Genomic DNA, 23027 nt, shown 5'->3' on the forward strand with positions numbered 1-23027 from the left:
TGCCAATTCTCAAGCAACGTTCTTCTCTTGACTATGTATCAGAATAATTAGTTGTCACACGTCAACAGTTTAGTGACGAGCTTGTGAGGGAAACGTTGTATATATATAGTTGTTGCAGCTAGCGAAAATGTATTTCTGGATGGAGATAAGAACAAACATAACAAAACAAGTTCAATCTAATGTTTTAAAAAAAAGCTAAATAATATACTAAATTCGTCAAGTATTACATCTAGCGCGCATGACTTCTGTATGTAGATTATTAAGGCTTGTTTGATTTTACTGAAGTTTTCAAATGGTCAAGGCCGACCAGTAATGTAATGATGGTAATATTTGGTAATTTTACAAAAATCTTATCTGTCTGAACACCTGGCCAGGCAAGCCCTTCACAACTCTGATGTCCAAATTACTTGTACACATTAATGATTAATGAGAGGCTCATTATAATACAAGACCATTCCCTTTATAAGCACATCATCTCCCTCTTCTCTATTGCATTGTTTTCAGCTGGCATTTTCTTGTTTACAAAGAGATCTGTAAAATGGAGGGTGACAACAATTTTAGTAAAATTAGCCAGCTAGAGAACAGTCCCTTCTCAATGATGGCTCCATCAACCCTTCCCCTATCCCCTTCTGGTTTATCTCAAGTGTGGAAACGACCTTATTCGATGAACCATTTTGAAAATGAGGAAGGCAATGAAGGAGCCGCGACTCATTTCCAGCCCTTGGATACCCAGACCACCACCGGTGCCCTTAACCCTACTCATACCGCCACCACTAACCCTACCCCTACCGTCATCCCTACCCCAACCCCTTCCACCACCACCACTGAAGTTGAAGCAATAAAGGATAAGGGAAAGAAACACCAGGAAGAATATTCTAATAGCTGTGATGCTGAGACTGCTGACCAATGTAATGAGAATAAAACTGTAACTGTCAAACCTAAGGAGGAAATAGACGACACTCCGATTGGTGGTCTTCTTCAGATTAGAGTAGGTCGAAATACAGCTCCTGAGTCACTGGATCCGAGAAGGCTCAAGAGGTAATAATAATATACTCACCTGATAAATTATTATACTTAAGGAGTTAAGGATATTATGTTGGATATATTGCTATATATTTGAGATGTTATGTTTGATATATACATTTTTTCTTATTGTAGGATCTATTCAAACCGGGTTTCGGCTCAAAAGTCTAGATTAAAGAAGCTTCAATACACTGTTGATATGGAAAATAAGGCTAGAGTTCTGGAGGTAATCAAACGTACAATTCAGATCTATATTATCCTCAAACATTGATTGAACTCCGAAACGGGATGATCGAGTCTAGCTATCACTTTGATACTTCCCTTATTACATCAATAACGAATGTTTCAAATTAATTTTTCTGTGTACGTGTAGGCTCGAGTAGCTGTGCTAAGTCCTCAAGTTGAGTTCTTCAAAAACCACAATAATTCTCTGCAAATGGAACGAGTTGCGCTGAAAGAAGCGATTTCTGCTTGCGCGATAAAGAAGTTACATAACGATGGTTTGTAACCGTACCTTTTATCCGAGTGTTTCATCATTTTTCAACACCTAATTTATATGAAAACAGGCTAATTTAATTTGGAGTACGTACTTTGGGGTGAATATATTATAGAAAGTACTTTGTTAATTAATTTATAATTTGGTTCACAGCTCTAATTGAAGAAAACAAAAAAGAGGTGCAGAAATGGAGGTTACTGCATTGGAAGAATCTTGAACAGCAGAAAATTCAAATGCAAGCAAGCATGTTTATGAATATGGATGGTGCAGGGCCAATGGACCCGAAGATGGTGAACAACCCAGGTTTCATTCAATCTAAGCTGGAAAAGATGTTATTTAATCCATACTCAATAAAAGGTATAACCCAGGCCAACCTAAATTCCAAGTTCTCACCAATTTTGCGGTATATTGCATCTTGATATGTCACAGTCCCGAATTTTCAAGTGATAAACTTGAAATCGAAACCATGAAAAATTCTAAAACAAACTCAAATATAATGAAATCATCTTATAGTCACAGTGTATCGTAACTGAGTTCATAGTATGTCTCAGTCAATTTGATTATAACAAAACCAGTTTATAATTCAAGTATTGTAACAAATGAAAATGTAAAATCTTCTCATTTTTCACCACAAAAATAGAAATAATAAACTTCGAAAATCTTCAGAGTAGCCTTCCAATTCTGCTAATCCACACATGCATAACTATCACATACATCATCGAATATGTGCACCGGGATTGTAAACACAAACCCGGTAAGCTTTGCAGCTCGTATGAATAATTCAACAATATAACACGCATAGTATACAAAAGAAAATACTGAAGATATTTAATTATAAATGCACTCATAAGTCACAGGACGACCCATCTGGATGTCCAATAATATCTGAAAATATAAGTACTCATGAGACATTAGGCAACCCATCTGTTTAACCAAATTACATTTATAATACGGGTACTCATGAGACCCAGGTACTCATCTTTTACCCCTCATGCAGTACGTCGTCAGATACTGGGCAACGCATATGTTACTCAATATCACAAAAATATGGGTACTCATGAGACCCAGGTAACACATCTGTTACTCCTCATGCAGTACACCGGCAGACATACTAGAACTCTAACTGAATCGTAACTATCACCCGGCCAAGGTTTGGTTCCAATACTGCCAACACGTCCAAAGACAGGAAAAAAAAACGTTTTAACAAGACTCAAAGTTAAAACCACGTACATTAACAATCCACACATGTTATTGTACAACAACCAAGCGACTCATGCACAAATAAAATCAATATTAGTGCTATAATAAAACTCATTGGAAATAAGAAGTGACATTATATAATATAGCAACCCATATATATGTATCGTATTTACCATTTATATACATACACAACCCACTATATCATATACATGTCATAGTTCGGTCTTTTAAATAAAACGTAAATATGAATCACCGCCAATGGTAGATTCGTCATAGTAAGATTTACTCACCTTATTTTCCTGAGCGTAATTTCCACAATACCGAAAGCAAATCCTTCACTTTTTTTGTCGATCACCTAGTTGTATAATAAAGTGGTTAGAAACATTACGTAAAACCTCAGATGCCAAATCAATACTACTGTTTACTGTTCAACAAATTATGGTTTTTACGTAATAGTTATTCACATAAATACTGTTCACATATCACTGTTCATATGAATACTATTTACGTATTAATGTACACTAATGTACTGTTTCATTGTAATTACTATTCAGGTAAATACTAATCACCGATTTACTATTCAGAAATTTATTTTTACAATTACTGCTCAGAAATCACTTTTATGAATTACTGTATAAAATTACATTTTACATTTTGTAATGTACATAAATTACTTTTATCATTTACTGTACACAAATTATTTTTACAATTTACTGTACAGAAATTATTTTTACAAAAATTTACTGTTCGAAATCATTGTTCAAGGGCCGCCGCCACGTGCCGGCGTTGGTGCTCACGCGCCACCTCAAGCTCTCTCCTCTCCTCCTCCCTTCCACTGTCGTCTCCCTGCACTTCCAAAACCTCCCACGCGCCGCCACAGACGGCGACACGCGCCACCTCAACACCTCCGCCAAAAACTCAACAAAATCACAAACATTCAACATGAAAGATGAAGAACATAAAGAGGAGATCACAACCATACTTTCGTTGCAACCCAGATCACCGGAAATTGGCCAGAACGTCACCGGAAAGCTTTGAAAATCCCAAGCTCACCTCCGACGTTAAAACCTCAGATTTGAGCTCTAATTTCGTGCTACCCCAACCCAAAGGTCGATTTGCAAGGATCTATAGCTCCATTCACTAGCGGCGAAGTTTGAATCGACGGCGAGGTTTTTGCAGAAATCGTCGCTTGTCGGCGAGGCTTCAAGGCGGCGAGGGAGGGTGCGTCTCGCCCGGAGATTGGAGTGGTCGAGCTTGCGGTGGTCTTAGGACAAGCGGTGAGAGTCATGCCGGCCAGAGGCGTGAGATCAACGGAGGAGTTTCTAGAGAGGGGGGTCGGGGTCGAGAGGGAGAGAGAGAGGCTGCGGGGGGAGAGAGAGAGAGAGAGAGAGAGAAATTTCTGATTTTGGAAACTAGAGTTTTCCAAAAATCTTCTTTTATACAATTTTCAAAATCGGAAAGCAACTTTCGTCGACAATAAATTTCACATACGACGTTCGAGTAAGGTGCGTGACGTGTCCACGAACTCGTATCGACGAGCTCTACAACTTTCGTTAATGAAGTTTTCAGAGACAAGTGACAGATTAAAAGTCGACTCCCGTGTCGCGTAACGTAACGTTTTTAAATTTTAAATTTCTGAAGTCGGTTTTTGTTTCGTTTGACATCGCCGAGAAAATGAAAAATGCGATTCATTCAATTCTCAAGTTAAATAACTTACAATAATTTTTACAATGCAAATCTAATTATGAGTGGCAGTATTGATTAATTATTACAGTACGTAGTCAACAGAAAACCTAATTAGTATATATAGTCAATTCGAGCCTTCTATAAAATGTATGTTAACTTAAATTTCTCCTGTAAATGTTAACTGTACGGAAAATTAGTATTGAATTATCTGGAATTTGAAATGAGGTAGCAGAGACAAATTGATTGTAGGAGTTGAAGTTAAGACAGGATGTAATTAAGAAACTAGGAATCAAGTATTGCAGATTATACTAATCCAGAACAAAATAGTTTCATCCGTGCGTTTTCAAATTTGGGACGTTGATCACAGCCGATCGATGTCACTGATAGAAAGCATTTGCTATTTCATATCCTTTTCATATTTCGGACAGTGCTTACATAATTAAGTCGGAACTAATCGATCTGCATAATGCAGTCATTCTCTTTTTTTTTCTAAGAAAATTGCTACCAAATTAAGCAGTCACGAACTGACATCTTGCTTTGTCTTATTTCACACAGTACAAACTCTTGAAAAGGCTCGAGAGAATTTCCATGCAGAACCAGATCAGCTGTGAGGCAGCTGAACAAAAGCCCGACGTGATACCGAGTTAATATTTGGGAGTCACTGCGGGAAGAAATAATGAACTGAGGCTGCAGTTCAAGAAAACTACATGATCAGATCGAGGAACCAATACAGATCGAACCAGCCATCGTTGCTTTATTGATTTTTCGAATAAGATTAATTGATTGACCAAAAAAAAGTTTTATGTTATTGTTTTGTGTTAGATGCGCGCTGATGTGTGCAGTGCTCATTTTCTTCTTTTCATTGGAATTATTTCATTTTGTGTTTTATGAATAATTGATCCTAAGCTTTTTAAGTTGCATACATATAATTTATTGATCGATAAGGGATTTGTCTATCATATATTGATAATCTCAGTTGACAACATATATTATTATTTTTTGACTAATTACAAATTAATGAAGAATGTAAGATTTATGATGCATATATAACATGTATCAATGTATATTAGAATTTTCCTATTCTTTAGTTTAATCATCGACAACACTATAGCGTAAATATGGTGGGGGAAAACATATATATTTCTAGCTCACTAAGCTCACTATTGATGTATACTCTGTAAGATTCAATTAATTAATACCAGCTTATTTTAAAATAGTTTATGAATAAATTAGTGTTTGGTGCATATTCAAATAGCTAACCAGCCCTAGTAGCCTGAGTGCTGATCACATGATCAGCTGTTGAGCACCAGGTGGCGCTCAACAGTCGTTTGATCTGATCAAACAGTAGCCAAACAGTCAAATCAGACGGTTGTTGAGCGTTACCTTATGCTGATCAAGTGATCAACAACGCTAGGAGCTTAGCTGGTTCCGACTTCAGAACATCCAAGTTCCAAGTTCCAACCATAATTTTTTAGTTTTCGAAAAAGTTCCAACCAAAACTGAAATTCAAAATTTCACAGCACCCAAATCTTGGCACAGCCCGCCTTTCCCCAACGACTTCTATTGGTCCTTATGAAAAGCACGCGGATCGCAATCCTCAGATCCCCCTCAAACCTTCCCACCAGAGAATCTCCACCGTCGATTCAAACAAAACCAAACCCCTCCCACCTTCACACCCCCAAAATATTTCACTTCCCGCTTCCCCTCTCTCCCTCTATAAATCAAACCCTCTTCCACAACCCAATCTCACCTCTCAATTCCCCAAACCCAATCAAACCCTAAATTCCCAGATCCCAGCAATGGCCCGTACCAAGCAGACCGCCCGTAAGTCCACCGGAGGAAAAGCCCCACGCAAGCAGCTGGCCACCAAGGCTGCCCGGAAGTCTGCCCCGGCGACCGGAGGAGTGAAGAAGCCTCACCGCTTCAGGCCCGGTACAGTGGCGCTGAGGGAGATCAGGAAGTACCAGAAGAGCACTGAGCTTCTGATCCGCAAGCTGCCCTTCCAGAGGCTTGTGAGGGAGATTGCTCAGGACTTCAAGACTGATCTGAGGTTCCAGAGCAGCGCTGTCGCCGCGCTTCAGGAGGCGGCGGAGGCCTATTTGGTGGGCCTATTTGAGGATACTAATCTCTGTGCCATTCATGCTAAGAGGGTTACGATTATGCCCAAGGATATTCAGCTTGCTAGGAGGATTAGGGGCGAGAGGGCTTAGATTTGACTCTCTGATGTGATTTGGTGCTGTCGTATTAAGAATAGGTAGTAGTTCTGTTCTTTTGGAAGATTTTCAGTTCAGTTTATGAGTATGAATGGAATTGGCATCTGTTAATGTAAAGGGAAACCTTGAGTTCAGTGTATGAGTAAATTTCTTTGTTGGGTTTAATGTTGTGCACTCTATGTGTTTGTTATAAGTACTCTAAAACAATGGATAGTAAATTTATGCTTTTTGTAGAGTTTCAAGTTGGTTATGTGAAGTGAAACCTTGAATTGAATGTTATGCAGTTGTGAACTTTGTTGGGTTTATTTTTGAGCACTCTCTGTGTTTGTCAAAGGTACAGTTAAGTACTCCTTGAAATTGTATTTAGTCTTTGCTTGGTACCCCAAACATTGATTTGGGGATGAATTTCGAACTGATAATGGTAATGGAAACTCTGTTATTTGAGAACATCTGATGCTTTGAAAGTTGTGAACCGGCTGCAGGTGGCTTGTGAGCATTACATGGTTTAAATCGTTGAGAAAAAACTGAGCACTGCATTACTCAATGTCGAATGTGGGAACTTGAGACGTAAAGCCATGTCTTGCGTGGAATACCAGCCGAGATGCAAGGCTTCTGTAAGGATCACTCTCTCTTTTTTCCTGCAGGTAAGCCATGCAGCTCTCAACTTCTGATTTCACTTGTAGATACAGTTCATGAGTTTTATTCCTGTCTCTTAATTCCTCCTTTATCCCTGCATGTATTCAAATCATTATATGCATTGTCACTCTAACATATTAAGCATACATACATTTAAATCGTGTCAAACAAGTTCTCTTCCCTAAGCACACTTACCTTCTGTTTCAATTGGTTTCCCAAAACGATAGTAAAACCGGCCAGGAAATTTTGGTAGAAGGACAGGGAAGTACACAGCTTGATTTCCTTCTTCCCCATCAATGGTAGCCCTAATGGTCATTAACACATCAACATTCAAAGAGACTATCAGTCCAAGAGATTGCAAGCATACCATGACAGAAGATCTATATTAATCAATAACAAAACACTATTGAAACGATAGTAACCTCAGTTTTCCAGATTCATTTGATATTTCATCTATATACTTCCTGAGGAATGGAACTTTCATCTGATCTTCATAATCGAATATTAACTGACAAGAAGAAAACAAACACTATTGATATAAATTTGAACTGGTAAGTGAAACATAATTGGAGTATACGTGTATTTAAGTCTTAAGACTAGCTATATCGACTCTGACAACAGTAAGAGTAGTTTTGATTATCGCCAAGATTATAGAAAATATAAACTTAAGTTTGTGGCCTTACTTCACTCCAGTCATCTTCTCCAACAGCACCAAATGGTATGATTTTGGCTCCAAATCTAGCTGCCATCCTCACAAACTCTGACTGTTCGGGCCAAAATAGCTTATATGCTTCCCCCTAGAAAGTGCAAGTTACAGCAGTAACAATTGAGTGCATGGAAAATTTAATCTAGTAACATCAAGTGAGAGTAAGTTCAGTACCTTCCTGTGAAGAGCCTCACGCACTCCACCAGGATAGAGTAGGATATGAGACTTATTAGAGAGCAGCTTGAAAAAATATTTTCCGGAGACAGGAACAGCACCCATAAGTCTCATATCATCGGTAAATGGTGCGTCAAACTTTTGTTGTTTCATAAACATCATTGGATGTGCTAATCCTTTCAGAATGATGTCATTAAGTTCCGAAAACTGTGTCATCAACGGAATGATATCAAATCCCAGTAACATGTGATTACCGACATACAATACTGGACCCTCTGAAGGAATACCAGCAAAACCCCTCACTAACTTCCCATCTCCTAAAGTTGAGAGTATCACTGGGTTCATGATGTTAATCCATCTACACATTCATCAACTATGTATCAATATTTGAAAGGAAAAACATAAATATAGCCAAACTAAGATGCAAAAATATACCATATAGGCTAGAAAAGTATCACCAACCTGTATTTGTCCTGGAAACTTTTTAATTCCGAAGGTGACGGTGCAATGTAGTCTGAAACAAAATCGTGTTCTTTTGAACGACGATAGATACCAACCTGCTTGATGACAGTTGCCAAATCAAAAGAATCTTCCTGCCAAATATTCAAGTGCAAGCACATGTAATAAGCTCATGAACATCTGGTTGTATGAAACGTAAAAACTTGATATAAATGATTATATTTTTACTAGCACATTTCAGATCAGGATCATATTTTTACCAGCACAAAGATCATCCTACCAAGAACAAGAAATGGCCGCAGTCTTCAAACGTACGGAACTCACAATATGCAAGCATCTGTCGGAGCCTCAGACCTTCCTCTTGGCTAGGTAGCAACGGATCCCTTCCACTATTAGATAGATAACAGCGAAATAAGCTTTCTATTATAAGAAGATAATTTGAAAATATTGCTAGTTGTGGTTATGGAATCTTAAGGGACACCTGGAAAGGATCAGGGTTTGAGCTTTTACAGCATGGAGGCGTGAATTGGCATACGATGAAGCTGAATTGATCATCTGTAGCTTCCACAGAAGTGTTTCTATGGGCAAGATATCAGCAAGAACCTGGAATTTCAACCATTAATCCTATTTCACAAGATTAACGCTCACCTTTTGAAAATTGAAATATTAACACATTATAGAGGGGAAAAAAATCAAATGACAGAAACTTCAGTCCAGGAAGGCATTTATAACAGATGCTGAGAAGAACAAGTAGTGTACTGATGTGGATATTTAGCTTCTTCAGGGTGAGAGTAATGTTCAGAAAGTCTTACAGACAAATATGATATTGATGGTGCAACATTATCCCACAACTCCCTTCCAACTCCCTTATCGAAATCAGCCATCATTACAGCTATATGCATGCAAAAAGCTGCAGATTAGTATACAAGTATATAATTTGTTTGACATGCATCGAAATTTTGAGCCATTAATCACTTGAACTAAGTGCAATAAATGTAGATTACTCAAACTACATTTACCAGTTTTATTAATATAACAAATTTGGAATAAACTCGATGGCATCTTATATCAGTTGGCTCCCTAGACAAATGAAAACCACTTTTCTGTTCAACTGTTGTTGTGATAAAATTTCCCTTTTCAGTATCATATTTCCGAACACGAAGTACAAGTAAATGATTCACGCAAAGCAAACCTGCCATTGAATTCAGTACATGAGGAAGACCAAGATTGGTTAATAAGTTAGGCATGAGCTGCAGTAATGGTAGTATGGGTCGAAGTGGTGACCTGCTGAAGGATGTTGCTGCACATTTTCATCGTAGGTTCATAGATTTAGTGAGAAATCATCTATAAGCTTGCACTGAAAAGACTCAACATGATGGAACCTATATGTTACCAGGGTTTGCTAATAGTAGAACAAGGTCGATATCAGGGTTAAGGGATGCCACAGACAGTGCAAGGCATGCTCCAAGAGACTCTCCAACAAGATATATTGGTCTATTAGGTGAGCGATGATGCTCGGAGCAAATTTTTCTCTCAACCAGCTTCACTAAGTCTGTCACATTAGAAGATCAACAACAAATACCAAATTACATTAGAATTGGATCGTCTCTTATTGTAATTTTTATAGCAATGCAGCAGGCACATGTATCTGGGATGAAGAGTAGAGGAGTGGATCAAATTTTTGCACACTGGCACTCCGTTACATCATTACATGTATCATAGTAAAAGAACTACATGAAAAGAACCTGTAAATGGTGTTCGATCCGTGGGAGGAATATGCAAGCACAGGACCTCAAAAATCCTTCGAACAGAAAGTATAAATTAGGCTAGGGAACTAATAATAAGAATGCAGTTTAATCCGCACTTAATTTTAGAAAGATGCAGTATACTATTTACTTGAGAACTTATCTGGGACTCAAAAAGATTAGTTTAAAACAGAACAAGTTCTATGGAATAGACATTTTCTGTGATGAACATTCGATATTAATTAATACGCACTTTCCGAGTTTCTGATGATGCTTTATAAGCCCGAGACCAGTGCCATCAATACCTGCAGAGTCAAAGTTGTGCATTACAGTTATATGAAGTTGAAAGCTTCAGAGAATTGCAGTTTGAAGATAAAAAGAACAAGAAGAAACAGAGCAAGTTGAGTTTGAATTACATACCCGGCAAAAAGAGAAGCAGAGGGGAGTCTTGCAAGGGGTGACCGCAGTCTAAAGGCGAGAACCAGTGAGGTGGTCCGACGTCGGATGAGACGAGATCCTTGGCCTGCTCAATAAAATGCTTCAAGCTCACAGGCTTTTCCTCCAAATGCTGCAGAGTCTGGTTCTCTCCGGTTTCCGTAATGCCAGACATGGTGTGGCTTGCGGAGAAAGATAACCTTCTAGTCACCCTAGATAGATTAATGGAGAAACACGACGTCAAGTTACGTCGGGTATTGGACGGAAAGCGGCAGGGGAAGAGACGAAGGGCGTAGGTGGCCATGAAAGTGGTGTGTGATCTCTTTCGTTTTCTGTCTTCGCTTTTGGTGTGTACTTCGCGTGAGATATAGCAGCTATGTATTAGTTTGGTGGCGATGGTACATAGAGGAAGCAAGAGTAGTTTCAACTAGTTAATGAGGAGAGAAGAGGAAGGTGGTTCCAGAAATGCGGAGCAGTTCAATCAAGGTAATGAAAGCATGATGCCGCTCACAAGTCACGCCTATTTAATTCTCTAGCTAATTCCGCACCTTCAAATTGCAAGACGTTTTTCCCAGTTGGACAACTTAACTTAGGGCTGAAGCTAATATTGATTGTCACATTTACGACTGCGTAGTCAATTAGCCTAGAGTCCTGGACCAAGATCGCGGGTTAACGTTAATCCCCAACCTAGCTACTATTCGAGTATTCGGATCAGATAGGTTCCCAATGGGACTCATGTCTAGTGGTTAAAAGCCATAGGCCCAAAACTGAACCAAGGCCCAAGGTTGAACCCTAGGCACCCTCAACCAACTTGCGATCGCCGACGGCAAGAGAGCCAACTACGACAATTGATGAGACCTGATCTGGAGTTGCACCTAATATCTAACCTTCATGAAAGAAGATGAAAAGACCAGATACGCACCACAAACCTCCTTCAAGTCTACGACCATAATGAAAGCTAGGGAGTCCAGCTTCACTATGTTGGAAGAGGGAACAAATGCTTTTCTGGTTCAACTAGGAAACTGGATCTAATAAGTTCGAATGTTCAATACAGAAGATTAGCTGCAGGGCAGGTACTTTTCTATTCTACAATTTTCGATCTCCATTCATATTAGTTGGATATTCTGTATCTGAAGTACTTTTAATCTAGTCAATTAAGTTTCACTCTTCCAGATATTTTGTAGGAAAATCTTGTACTCTTTATATGTAAGGGGATCAGATAAGTTGACATTATGTAAAAATTAGAACTGACAATTGGAAAACAGACCACATAAGTGTGCTACATGTTTTAAACACTCGATCTTCTCGGGTTGTACCGGTTTTATCAAAACAAATGCAAAGAACAAACATGAAATGCAGAAGAAGATAAATGACACGGAAAATCGGAAACAAGAAGCTAAAATCATAAGTGGTCATTCAACTATGTCTTACACGGTTACTGATTTTAGATGCTTGTTACAAGCTGTAAATTCAGAACATTCTTGTACAAAACTAATTAAACACTGAATTTACTCTTCAAATAAAAATAAAAATAAAAATAAAAATTATTTACAAAAGTATCTGAGATCTTCTTCACATTGAATTTAACAAGAGTAACTTTGATCTACCCACATTCAACAATTCAATTTGCTGAAGATACAAGATGGTGTTGTAATAACCCTAGATTTTAAAACAATATGTGAATTGTTTTGAATTCTATTAAGTTTTGGAATTTCAAATAAAATGAAACTATTGTTTGCGATGTTTTGAAACGAAAAAACGGAAACGTTTTCGGAACGTTTATTAAGAAAAACGTTACGTTTCCGAACGAAATTATCGACTTTTATTCCGTCGCTCGGTTGCGAAAACTTTCTTCACGAAAGTTGTAGAGCTCGTCGATACGAGTTCGTGGATATGTGACGCGTTCGAATCGGACGACGTACGAAAAAGTTATTAACGACGGAAGTTAGTTTCCGATTTTGGGAGGGGGTATATAAGGAATGATTTAGAGCTAGGGTTCCCATATTTGGAAACCCCCTCTTCAGCCCGCCTCCCTCTTTCTCTCTCTCTCTCTCTCTCTCTTCCCTCTCGTTTTCTCTCCCTCTCACCCCGACCTTCACTCTCTCCCCGATCTCCGGCCTCCACCTCTCCGTGGCCTGCACCGCCTCGCCCTACGACGTCGCAAAGGCCTCCGCATCGGACCCCCCGAGTTCGTGACGCCGCCTCGCCTCCGGGAAGCAGCGTGACACACCGAGCCCGGCTCGATTACTGTAGCCATTTCTCCGGCGGAAATCCGACGTCTCCAAGGTCAAATCGAGGTGAGGTTTAGCTAGGTTGGTCATTGTGATGTTGTTGATGTATTTTTGGAACGATTTGTGGCGTTTTGGTGGGAGATCGGCGGAGGGGAAGAAGAGGAGAGACCGCCGCCTAGAGGCGGCGCGTGAGGAGTCTAGGGATAGTCTAGGGGCGGCGTGAGGCCGTGGCGGAGAAGAGGGGAGAAAAAGGGAGAGAAATGGGGCGGCGGTGGCGTGTTACGCGCCGTCCCTGGGCTCGGCGCGTGTGCCCCACGCGCGGCCTGCCGGCGGGTGGCGCGTGTACCCCACGCGCCGCCACGTGCGGTGGTGCGACTGTGTTTTCCGATAGGGGTATTTTGGTAATTTACTGAAATGTAAATGTAAATTTTATTTACTACGGTAAATGTAATTAAATTTTACCTTCGGTAAATGTAAATATAAATTACTTTCAGTAAATGTAAAAAGTAATTTGTAAAAGGTAAATAGTAAATTTTATTTACTGAGATTGTATTTACATTTAAATCGTACGTATACGTACAGAAATACGTATTAATATTTATACGTACAGAAATACGTATTAATATTTATACGTACAGAAATACGTATTAATATTTATACGTACAGAAATACGTATTAATATTTATGCGTACATAAATACGTATATAGTATTTATACGTACAGAAATACGTATTATTATTTATACGTACAGAAATACGTATTTAATATTTATACGTACAGGAATACGTATATAGTATTTATACGTACAGAAATACGTATATAGTACTTATACGTACAGAAATACGTATTAATTGAGTATTGCACAGTAACTGTGAATAGTGAACCGTGAACAGTAATTTCGTAAAACCGAAAATTGCTGAACAGTAACCAATTAATACTGTTACGGCATTTAAAGGTTTACGAAACGATTCTAAATTCTTTTCTTATTCTTTTAAGGTGATCATTAATCGAGGAAATGAATTATCATCGGGAATTGAGGATTTACGCTCGAGTCGATAAGGTGAGTAAGATCTCACTGAATTACGAATCTACCCTCGTGGTGATTCAACATATTGCAAGTGTGTTTATTAAATGAATTACAACATGTATATAATTTAGTGGACTACATATATACAGTATAATGGTAATAAGTACATATATATATATATAGTTCATTAAATTACGTACTGTTATTAATTCATTAAAAATAGTCATTTCAGTGACAGAAAAATTTGGCATGTGTATGTGATTCAAATGGTACGATATGATGTGAGATTATCGTACGTAATTTTCAGATGTTTATGAAATATGACATGTATAGGATATAGTGGACTATGTATATATTGTATAAATGGTAAATAAATATGAATATATATAGTTTGCTATATAATATACTGTTATGATTTTATTGTGGTTATATCGTGAAAGTTTTAAAACGTACAATATGATGTGAGATTATTGTACGTGATTTTTAACATTGAGATTGTTTAAATGTTGATTTGTCTTCGGATGTGATTGGTACAATATGATGTGAGATTATTGTACGTGTTTGGCAAGTCGGAACCTGGCCTTTGGCCGGGCGAAAGTTACGATACAGTTAGAGCTCTAGTCTGTCAGCCATAGTACTTCATGTGAGGTAACAGGTGGTTATCTACTCATGAGTACTCAGATTGTTTTGGATGTTGGGTAGCGGGTGGTTACCCAATATCACCATAGTACTTCATGTGAGGTAACGGGTGGTTATCTACTCATGAGTACTCAGATTGTTTTGGATGTTGGGTAGCGGGTGGTTACCCAATATCAGAGTAGTACTGCATGCGAGGTAACGGGTGGTTATCTGCTCATGGGTACTCAGATTGTTTTGGATGTTGGGTAGCGGGTGGCTATCCAATATCAGCGGTGTATTACGAGAGGGGTAACAGATGTGTACCAGCGTTCTTGGTACCCGTATTATAAATGCATTGGGTAACCAGAAGGGTTACTTAATTTCCTCATGAGCGTTTTATTTCATATTTCTTTGGGTCAACCAGATGGGCTGACTATTGACTCATGAGGGCATTTATATTTGTTGTTTTGTGATCTTTCGTATATATTGATATGCGAATTGTATAGTGATTTTACTCATACGAGCTATAAGCTTACCGGGTTTGTGTTGCAATCCCGGTGCACCAATTTCAATGGTGTAGGGGATACTTCCGCAGGTGCTGAGTAGTGGTGATTGAGTGACGACTCCGAAGACTCGAAGTCGATCGCATCCAGTCGTGGTGAGTTTCCAGCGTGGATTGTGTGTGAGATTTGGTGTGATTTTATTTGTGAGGTTGTTGTGAGGATTATACAATTCCATTTGTTATATGTTGAATTATCATTTGGGTTTGTAATAATCGGCTTGACTGAGTTATATTTTAAACTCAGATGTGATCCGCTGCGACATTAAAATGATTTCGATTTCATTGAGATTATTTTTGTGTTTAACGATTTTAAGATTTTGAGTTTTGAAGCTCGAAATTTTAGGGTCGTTACAGGTGTATATTGTAAACTTGTTGGAGGAGGATTATCATGCACATTACATGCCTGGTTTAACTATTTGAAAGTTTAACAAGAAGATTAAACAGTATCATTTCGTTGATGTATACATGACCACTGCATTAATCAAGATCAAATGTAGGAACTTCAGATGTAAAGCCATGTCTGGCCTGGAAGAGTAGCCGAGACACCAGGCTTCTGCAAGGATCACTCTCTCTTCTTTTCTGCAAATAAGCAATGCATTTCACAACCTCTGACTTCACTTGTGAATAAAATTCATGAGCTGTTTTCCTGTCTCGTAATTCCTCCTTCCTCCCTGCATGTATACACATCACAAAATAGATCATCACCCGTTTACTAAAATTAATTTGTAGATTGTACAATTACACTAAAAATGCTTGCCTTCTGTCTCAATTGGTCTCCCAAAATAATAATACAACCGGCCGGGAGATTTTAGTTGAACTCCTGGCAAGTGTACATCTTGGTTTCCTATCTCCCCATCAACGGTAGTCCTATGGTCACAAAATCACATCAACATTAAAGGAGAAAAAGTTCTAGTGGAATGCATCGATCCATTCATCTTGATAAAAGATCTATTTGGATTTTGGTTGATAATATATATCGACAGATGTACGTAGTACCTCAGTTTTCCAGCTTCATCAGATATTTCATTTATAAACTTCTTGAGGAAAGGAATTTTAATCTGGTCGTCATAATCGAAAAACACCTGAAAGGAAGAAAACTCGACAAAATTTAAATAGACTGAATCATTCAATAAAAATAACTTTGAACTGTCACATAAGCAGAAGAAACAGACTTCTAAAAAAAGTAGGGGAAACAGAATGTACATGTATTCAAATTTAAGACTGCTACAGACTTTGGCCAGATTTAAAACCAACTTTATCTTTCAACTTATGAAAACTGCGGTTTGTACCAGCTTCTAAAATCAGCAACTTGATGAATAATGCAATTTTTGTAATAAACTGCATTAGTAAGTTTGGCATGCAGTTTTTGCAATCCAAGATAATAGAAACGAGAAATAATTGTAAACTTACATCACCAAAATCATCTTCACCAACTGTACCAAAAGGCACGATTTTCGCTCCAAATCTAGCTGCCATTCTCACAAATTCTGACTGTTCCGGCCAAAATAGCTTATATGCTTCCCCCTGGAAAGTGAGGTGACTAATTGTAAAACTGTTACAGCATACAGTGACTCAAATTCTCAAATGCTTGGAAACTTAAACCAGTTATGTAACTTATGTCCTGCCATTGTATAACACAAACTAAAAGGAGACAATGTATAAGTGTGAGTGAATTCAGTACCTTCCTGTGAAGAGCCTCACGTATTCCACCAGGATAGAGTAAGATATGAGACTTTGTAGAGAGTAGCTTGAAAAAGTTTTTTCCCGAGACAGGAACAGCACCCATAAGTTCAAAATCATCGGAAAATGGTAAATCTGGTAACTTCCCTTTATTCCATTTCATAAACATCACCGGATGTGCTATCCCTCGCATATAGATGCCTTTTTGTTCTGCCAACTGTGCTACCATTGGAAACACATCCAATCCCAGTAACATGTGATTACCAACATACACTACAGGACCATCTGAAGGAAACCCGGCAAGGCCTTTCACTATCTTTCCATCTTCTAAAGTTGAGAGCATCACCGGGCTCATCATTATTTTCATCCACCTACATAATTCATTGAAGATAATCCTCGTGAAATATCGACATTGGAAAGGAAAAAAATATAGCTGCTAGAATGCATAATTCTATCAAACACACTAGGAAAGTATCACCCACCTGTAATTGTCACATACATCTTTTAATTCGGAAGGTGATGGTAGTGTGTAGTCTAAAACAAAATCTCGTTCTTTTGAACGACGATAGGCACCAACCTTCTTGAGGACAGTTACCAAATCAAAAGCTTCTTCCTGCAAAAAATTCATGTGTAAAGCACTGTAATTTACTTCAGAAACATCTGGTTGTATAAAACGTCATAGTAGATGATAGAAACTAATGCACATTTGAGGAAATGATAGATTCGTACTAGCTAGCACATGATAAGAATCATAAGATCATCATACCAAGAAGAGGAAATGGCTGCAGTCTCCAAATGTACGGATTTCACAATTTTCTAGCAGCTTTCGGAGTCTTAGACCTTCCTCTTGACTAGGTAGCAATCGATCCCTTCCACTATCAATTAGATAACAGTGAAATCAGCTTAGTGGTCTTGTCAGTTCACTCACTCAGTTGTGCATGTAATAAAGTTGGGACATGAAGCATGATTATAGTAGCTCAAAGAACCTGTATTTGTGTCACATACATCTTATAATTCGGAAAATATTGCTAGAAGTGGAATTGGAAGTTCAAAGAACCTGGAAAGGATCACGGTTTGAGCTTTTACAGCATGGAGGCGTAAATTGGCATGTGATGAAGCTGTATTGATCATTTTTAGTTTCCACAGAAGTGTTTCTACAGGTAATATATCAGCAAGCACCTGGAACTTCAACCATTACTCCCATTTCACAAGATTTAACCCCACCTTTTGAAAACTAAAATGCTGAAAACACATTTTGGATGAACTATAGAAAGGAAACAATTAAATGACATATCAGCTCAAGAATGGATTTGTGACAGATGCTGAAAGAACTAGTGTACTGATGAGGAATTTTTACTTCTTTTGGGTGACAGTAATGTTTCAAAGCTGTGTCTTACAGAGAGATAAGATAGTGATGAGGTAAGATCCTGCGAGAGCCTTCCAACTCGCTTCTCTAAATCAGCAATCAATTCACCTATATGCATGGAAAAACAGCTGCAGATTAATAAACATATATATACGTTCCGGACAAAATTGAAGAAACTATTTTATCACGTTTGGTAGGAACAAATTTCTAGCTCCGCCATTGCTATTGTCTTTCATACATGACTTACACCAGTAACAAGTAAATGGAACAAGGAAAGCACACCTGTGATTGAGCTCACTATATGAGGAAGGCCAAGATTGGGTAATAAGTCAGGCATGAGCTGCAGTAAAGGTAATATGGTTTGAAGTGGTGACTTGCTGAAGGATGTTGCTGCACAATTTTGTGAGAATCATAGGTTGATAAATTTAGTGAGAAACTGCATCGATTTTTCTTCTACTTGCATTAAAAAGGCTTAACATAATGGAACGCATATATCTTACCAGGATTTGCTAATACTAGAACAAGGTCGATGTTTGGGTTAAGGGATGCCACAGATAGACCAAGGCATGCTCCAAGAGATTCTCCAACAAGATATATTGGTCTATTAGGTGATCGATGATGCTCTGATAGAATCCTCCTCTCAACAAGTTTCACTAATTCTGTCACATAAGAATTACTTCACAGTTTGATCTACTCATAATGTGATTTCATTTCAGGCAGCAGTGACATATATGGGGCAGCGAATGTTTCAAATTGCAACACACCACAAAGAGTGCCAATGCATTAATCATATAGTAAAAGGAAGGAACCTGTATATGGTGTTCGATCCTCGGGAGGAATATGCAAGCACGAAACTTCAAAAATCCTTCAAACAGCAAGTTTAATCAGCTTTTGATAATGGTAATAGAAAGAAGCAGCATTAAGAAGTTAGCTGGGAGGGACCATCAACAAAAAATGATTTACTTAAAACAGAACAGGATCTATATGTAATAGACATTCTGAGAAGGACAGTTGATGTTGAAGTTCGTACTTCCCAAGTCTCTGATGATGCATTATTAGACCAAGTCCGGTGCCATCAATTCCTGCAGAACTCAGAGATGAACAGTACGATTACATAGAGTTCAAAGCTCTGGCAAAATGCACTTGAAGAAAAACAAAACAGAGTACGTTGAGTTTGGATTATTATTAGTTACGTATACCGGGTAAAAAGAGAAGCAGGGGGGAGCCGTGTAGGGGCTGACCGCATTCTAAAGGCGAGAGCCAGCGAGGGGCTCCGGCGTCGGATGTTACGATAGTGTGGGCTTGTTCAAAGAAATGCTTTAAGCTCAGATGCTCTTCCTCCAAAGGCTGGCTCTGATTCTCTCCGGTTTCGGATATCCCAGCGGACATGGTGTGGCGTGTTGAGAAAGCTAACTTTGTAAACCTAGATGGAGTAGTAACGGAAAAATGCGATGTGAAATTACGTCGGAGATTGGACGGAAAGCGGCAGGAGAAGAGATGAAGGGCGTTGGAGGCCATGGAAGTGATGGAACTAGTACCGTTCGATCTCTCTTATTGTTTGGCTTCGTTTTTGGTGTGTAATCCTTGCGAGGCAAACCAACGATAATGCAATATACTAGTTTCCTTGCATTATGGTGATCGAGAAAGTAGTTTGAACAAGTTAACATATCACTTGGACAACACGACTGTCGACTGGGGGTGACTAATGAGGAGAGGAGGGGAAGGTGGTTCCGGAAATGCGGAGAAACAATGAAGGCGTGCTGGCGCTCTGTTGGGTTGTTCGTCTATGTTTAAATCTTAAACATGGTTTAATTCAAAGGGATTCTCCTCTCCAATCTCCAACCATGTTAACTTAGGGCTTTACTTTGATTAATGTTATTACATAATGTGATGTGAGTAATGGGGATTCGAAAGGAACCACTTCCTCCATATTTCTCATTCTATCGTGATATTGAGAAATATCATGATAGAATAACACATTTGGATAGAGCTGGAACCGGTACGGGATGGTCCAAGATTATGCTCATATTGATATCATACCGAATTTATATTTTGGTATTGGTTCAGTACTACCATTTTCAACCTTAATGCGGAACTGAACCCATATCGTTCAATTTCAGTACCGTTCGGTACTTTTTCGATACCAAACTGACAAATTCCATAAGACTTACATATGCATCATTCACTACACTAATTAGGATTAATCATGAAAAAAATTCACATAAAAGATACAATTGACACACTTCATATTTTCACAAAGCTGAAAGATACAAACTGAGAGCAGTTTCTATAGCTGCATATATTTATGCACAAATTGAGAGTTTTACACTACACAAATTCATACTTATGCACAAAGAAAGTAAACACAAAACCCAAGCTCATTCAATTTGAAATGAACACGAAGTCAAACCATAATCCAAAGAAAGTAAAACCCAAAAATCAAGCTGCATATATGCAATATCCCGGAAATTTATAATTATTTTCTAATTTTCTTCGGAGATATTTAAATTGGTGGTGATCCGATTATATAGTACGAAGGAGAAAACGAAAGTGTTCAAGCGTTTTATACTCAGAAACATTACCGTGAGGGGTCAAGACTTGACTTTTTATCCGTTAGGAATCATGAAAGTCGTAGAGTTCGTCAATACGAATTTGTAGACATGCGACACGCCTAAATCGGAGTACGTATGAAGAAGTTACGAATCAAAATGTATTTGGACATTTTTGGAAAATAGTATAAATAGGGGAATTAAAGATAAAAATGGGAGAAAAATTAGAAATTCAGATCGGTAGTGTTTCACGTGTAATGTTCACCCGAAAATCAAGAAATTTCCTCCCGAGCGGCCGACTTTGGGCCGCCAGATCTCCGTCGTCCGGCCACCATAGACCAGCGCACCGGTACCGTTTGAAAGGTTGTTGCATCCTCTTTGATTGGTGGCAGTGTCACCCGCTATCTCGCCGCCGTTTGAGAGCAGTGAAGCCCGGAAGTTCCCCCGAAAGTGCATAGTTCGCCGAACTTCACATCGCCGGATATCCCTCATCCGGCCACCAATCGATGCAATTCTTATCTCATTTTGAAGGTCTCATTCCATACTACAAACCCTCCAAAAGATTTAACCCAAATCATTTTGTGTTAGGAGAATCGAAGAAAAAAAATCCTAAGTTTTAAAATGGGGGTTTTCATTTTTTGTTAAATTGAAGTGTTTAGGCTCGGAATTGGACTTTGTGGTGAACTAGAAAGTTGTTAGGAATGTCATTTATATTGTGGTGGTGAAATTTGGTGGTCATTGGTGGTGGTCGGAAAACGGTGGCGGTGCATGAACAACAACGATGAATGTGTTCATGAACAATATTCTATGAACAATAATTGTGAAGTGTTCTATGAACAACATTTAACTGTAATGAAATCATCACTTGATATTTTACGTATTGTTTTCTAAGCATTTTATCATGCTATTAGGTGACCGGCGAAGCGAGTGAGGGAATCGCTTTCGGTGTCGTGGAAGTTGCACGCATGAAATAAGGTGAGTAAATCTCACAATGATCATCATGATCGAAGTAGTGTTATAATTATTAAATTTAATTTGAGTTGTTAACATAGTCGTTGCATCACTAGCTTATACAAATTATTCTAAAAATATGTTTTGGTTTAAATTACGTGAACTTGATCGTCTACGGTTTTTTATGAGTAAGTGAAACGCTATTTTAATAAATGATTTTAAAAAGGTTTTAGTGATTATGGACTATGGTGAATGTGAGTAAATCTCACTATGACAAGTCTACCATTGACGGTGACTTATATTTTTGAATTATTAAAAAGAGTGAACCGTGACATTTATATAATATAGTGGGTTGTGTATGTGTACGAAAATGGTAAATACGATACATATATATGAGTTGCTATATTATATAATGTTTTGGTTTTATTTCAAATGTGAGATTATAATGTTGTGACTATATTCATATTGTTGTGCAAAAGTCGCTTGGTTGTAGTACAATAACATGTGTGGATTGTTATGTATATGGTTTTAACATTGAGTCTTGTTAAAACGTTTTCTGGTGTTTGGACGTTGTTGGCAGTAATCGGAACCAAGCCTTGGCCGGGTGTCGGTTACGATTCAGTTAGAGCTCTAGTCTGCCTGCTGGTGTACTGCATGAGGGGTAACAGATGGGTTGCCTGGGTCTCATGAGTACCCATGTTTTTGGGTGATATTGGGTAACAGATGGGCTGCCCAATGTATGTCGGTGTACTACATGAGGGGTAACAAATGGGTACCTGGGTCTCATGAGTACCCATATTTTAAATGATTTTGGGTAACCAGATGGGTTGCCCAGTGTTTGTCTGTGTACTGCATAAGGGGTAACATATGGGTTGCCTGTGTCTCATGAGTACCCATGTTTTTGTTGATATTGGGTAACAAATGGGTTGCCCAGTATCTGTCGGCGTACTGCATGAGGGGTAACAAATGAGTACCTAGGTCTCATAAGTACCCATATTTTAAATGATTTTGGGTAACAGATGGGTTGCCAAGTGTTTCATGATTACACATATTTTTAAATGATATTGGGTAACATATGGATTGCCCAGTATCACATGAGCACGTTTGTTATTAAATGTTATTTGACATATTTCCTTGTATGCGATGTATGTTTACTGTTGGTTTACTCATACGGGCTGAACAGCTTACCGGGTTTGTGTTTACAATCCCGGTGCACCAATTCGATGATATATGTGATAGTTCTGCAGGTGAGGATTAGCAGATTCAGAGA

At 38.5% G+C, this 23027-nt stretch overlaps 4 protein-coding genes across 4 annotated transcripts; 2 read left to right on the forward strand and 2 right to left on the reverse strand.

Moving 5' to 3' along the window:
• The first annotated feature begins 538 nt into the window (after positions 1–538).
• LOC126787478 (basic leucine zipper 34-like) lies at positions 539–1938 on the forward strand. The gene is made up of 4 exons (XM_050513356.1): positions 539–1038; positions 1159–1249; positions 1397–1523; positions 1673–1938. Exons 1-4 carry the CDS (start codon positions 539–541, stop codon positions 1936–1938), a joined length of 984 nt encoding a protein of 327 aa, XP_050369313.1.
• Positions 1939–6132: 4194 nt separating this feature from the next.
• LOC126789181 (histone H3.2) lies at positions 6133–6844 on the forward strand. The gene has a single exon (XM_050515272.1). It carries the CDS (start codon positions 6205–6207, stop codon positions 6613–6615), a length of 411 nt encoding a protein of 136 aa, XP_050371229.1. The 5' UTR covers positions 6133–6204; the 3' UTR covers positions 6616–6844.
• A 310-nt stretch (positions 6845–7154) lies between these two features.
• Positions 7155–10948, reverse strand: LOC126787479 (phytyl ester synthase 2, chloroplastic-like). Its single transcript, XM_050513357.1, has 13 exons — positions 10759–10948; positions 10592–10643; positions 10339–10394; positions 9987–10145; positions 9613–9893; positions 9075–9196; positions 8874–8982; positions 8597–8727; positions 8135–8492; positions 7938–8051; positions 7677–7762; positions 7450–7559; positions 7155–7348 (listed from the first exon to the last, which is right to left on the reverse strand). The coding sequence occupies exons 1-13, from the start codon at positions 10946–10948 to the stop codon at positions 7155–7157; spliced, it is 1962 nt and encodes a 653-aa protein (XP_050369314.1).
• A 4740-nt stretch (positions 10949–15688) lies between these two features.
• Positions 15689–19646, reverse strand: LOC126787480 (phytyl ester synthase 2, chloroplastic-like). Its single transcript, XM_050513359.1, has 14 exons — positions 19457–19646; positions 19288–19339; positions 19067–19122; positions 18758–18916; positions 18540–18647; positions 18289–18365; positions 17949–18070; positions 17658–17766; positions 17374–17504; positions 16893–17262; positions 16622–16735; positions 16208–16293; positions 15969–16078; positions 15689–15882 (listed from the first exon to the last, which is right to left on the reverse strand). The coding sequence occupies exons 1-14, from the start codon at positions 19644–19646 to the stop codon at positions 15689–15691; spliced, it is 1878 nt and encodes a 625-aa protein (XP_050369316.1).
• Between the last annotated feature and the right edge of the window lie 3381 nt (positions 19647–23027).

This window comes from Argentina anserina, chromosome 3 (genome assembly GCF_933775445.1).
Source record: "Argentina anserina chromosome 3, drPotAnse1.1, whole genome shotgun sequence".
NCBI classification, from domain to species: Eukaryota; Viridiplantae; Streptophyta; class Magnoliopsida; order Rosales; family Rosaceae; genus Argentina; species Argentina anserina.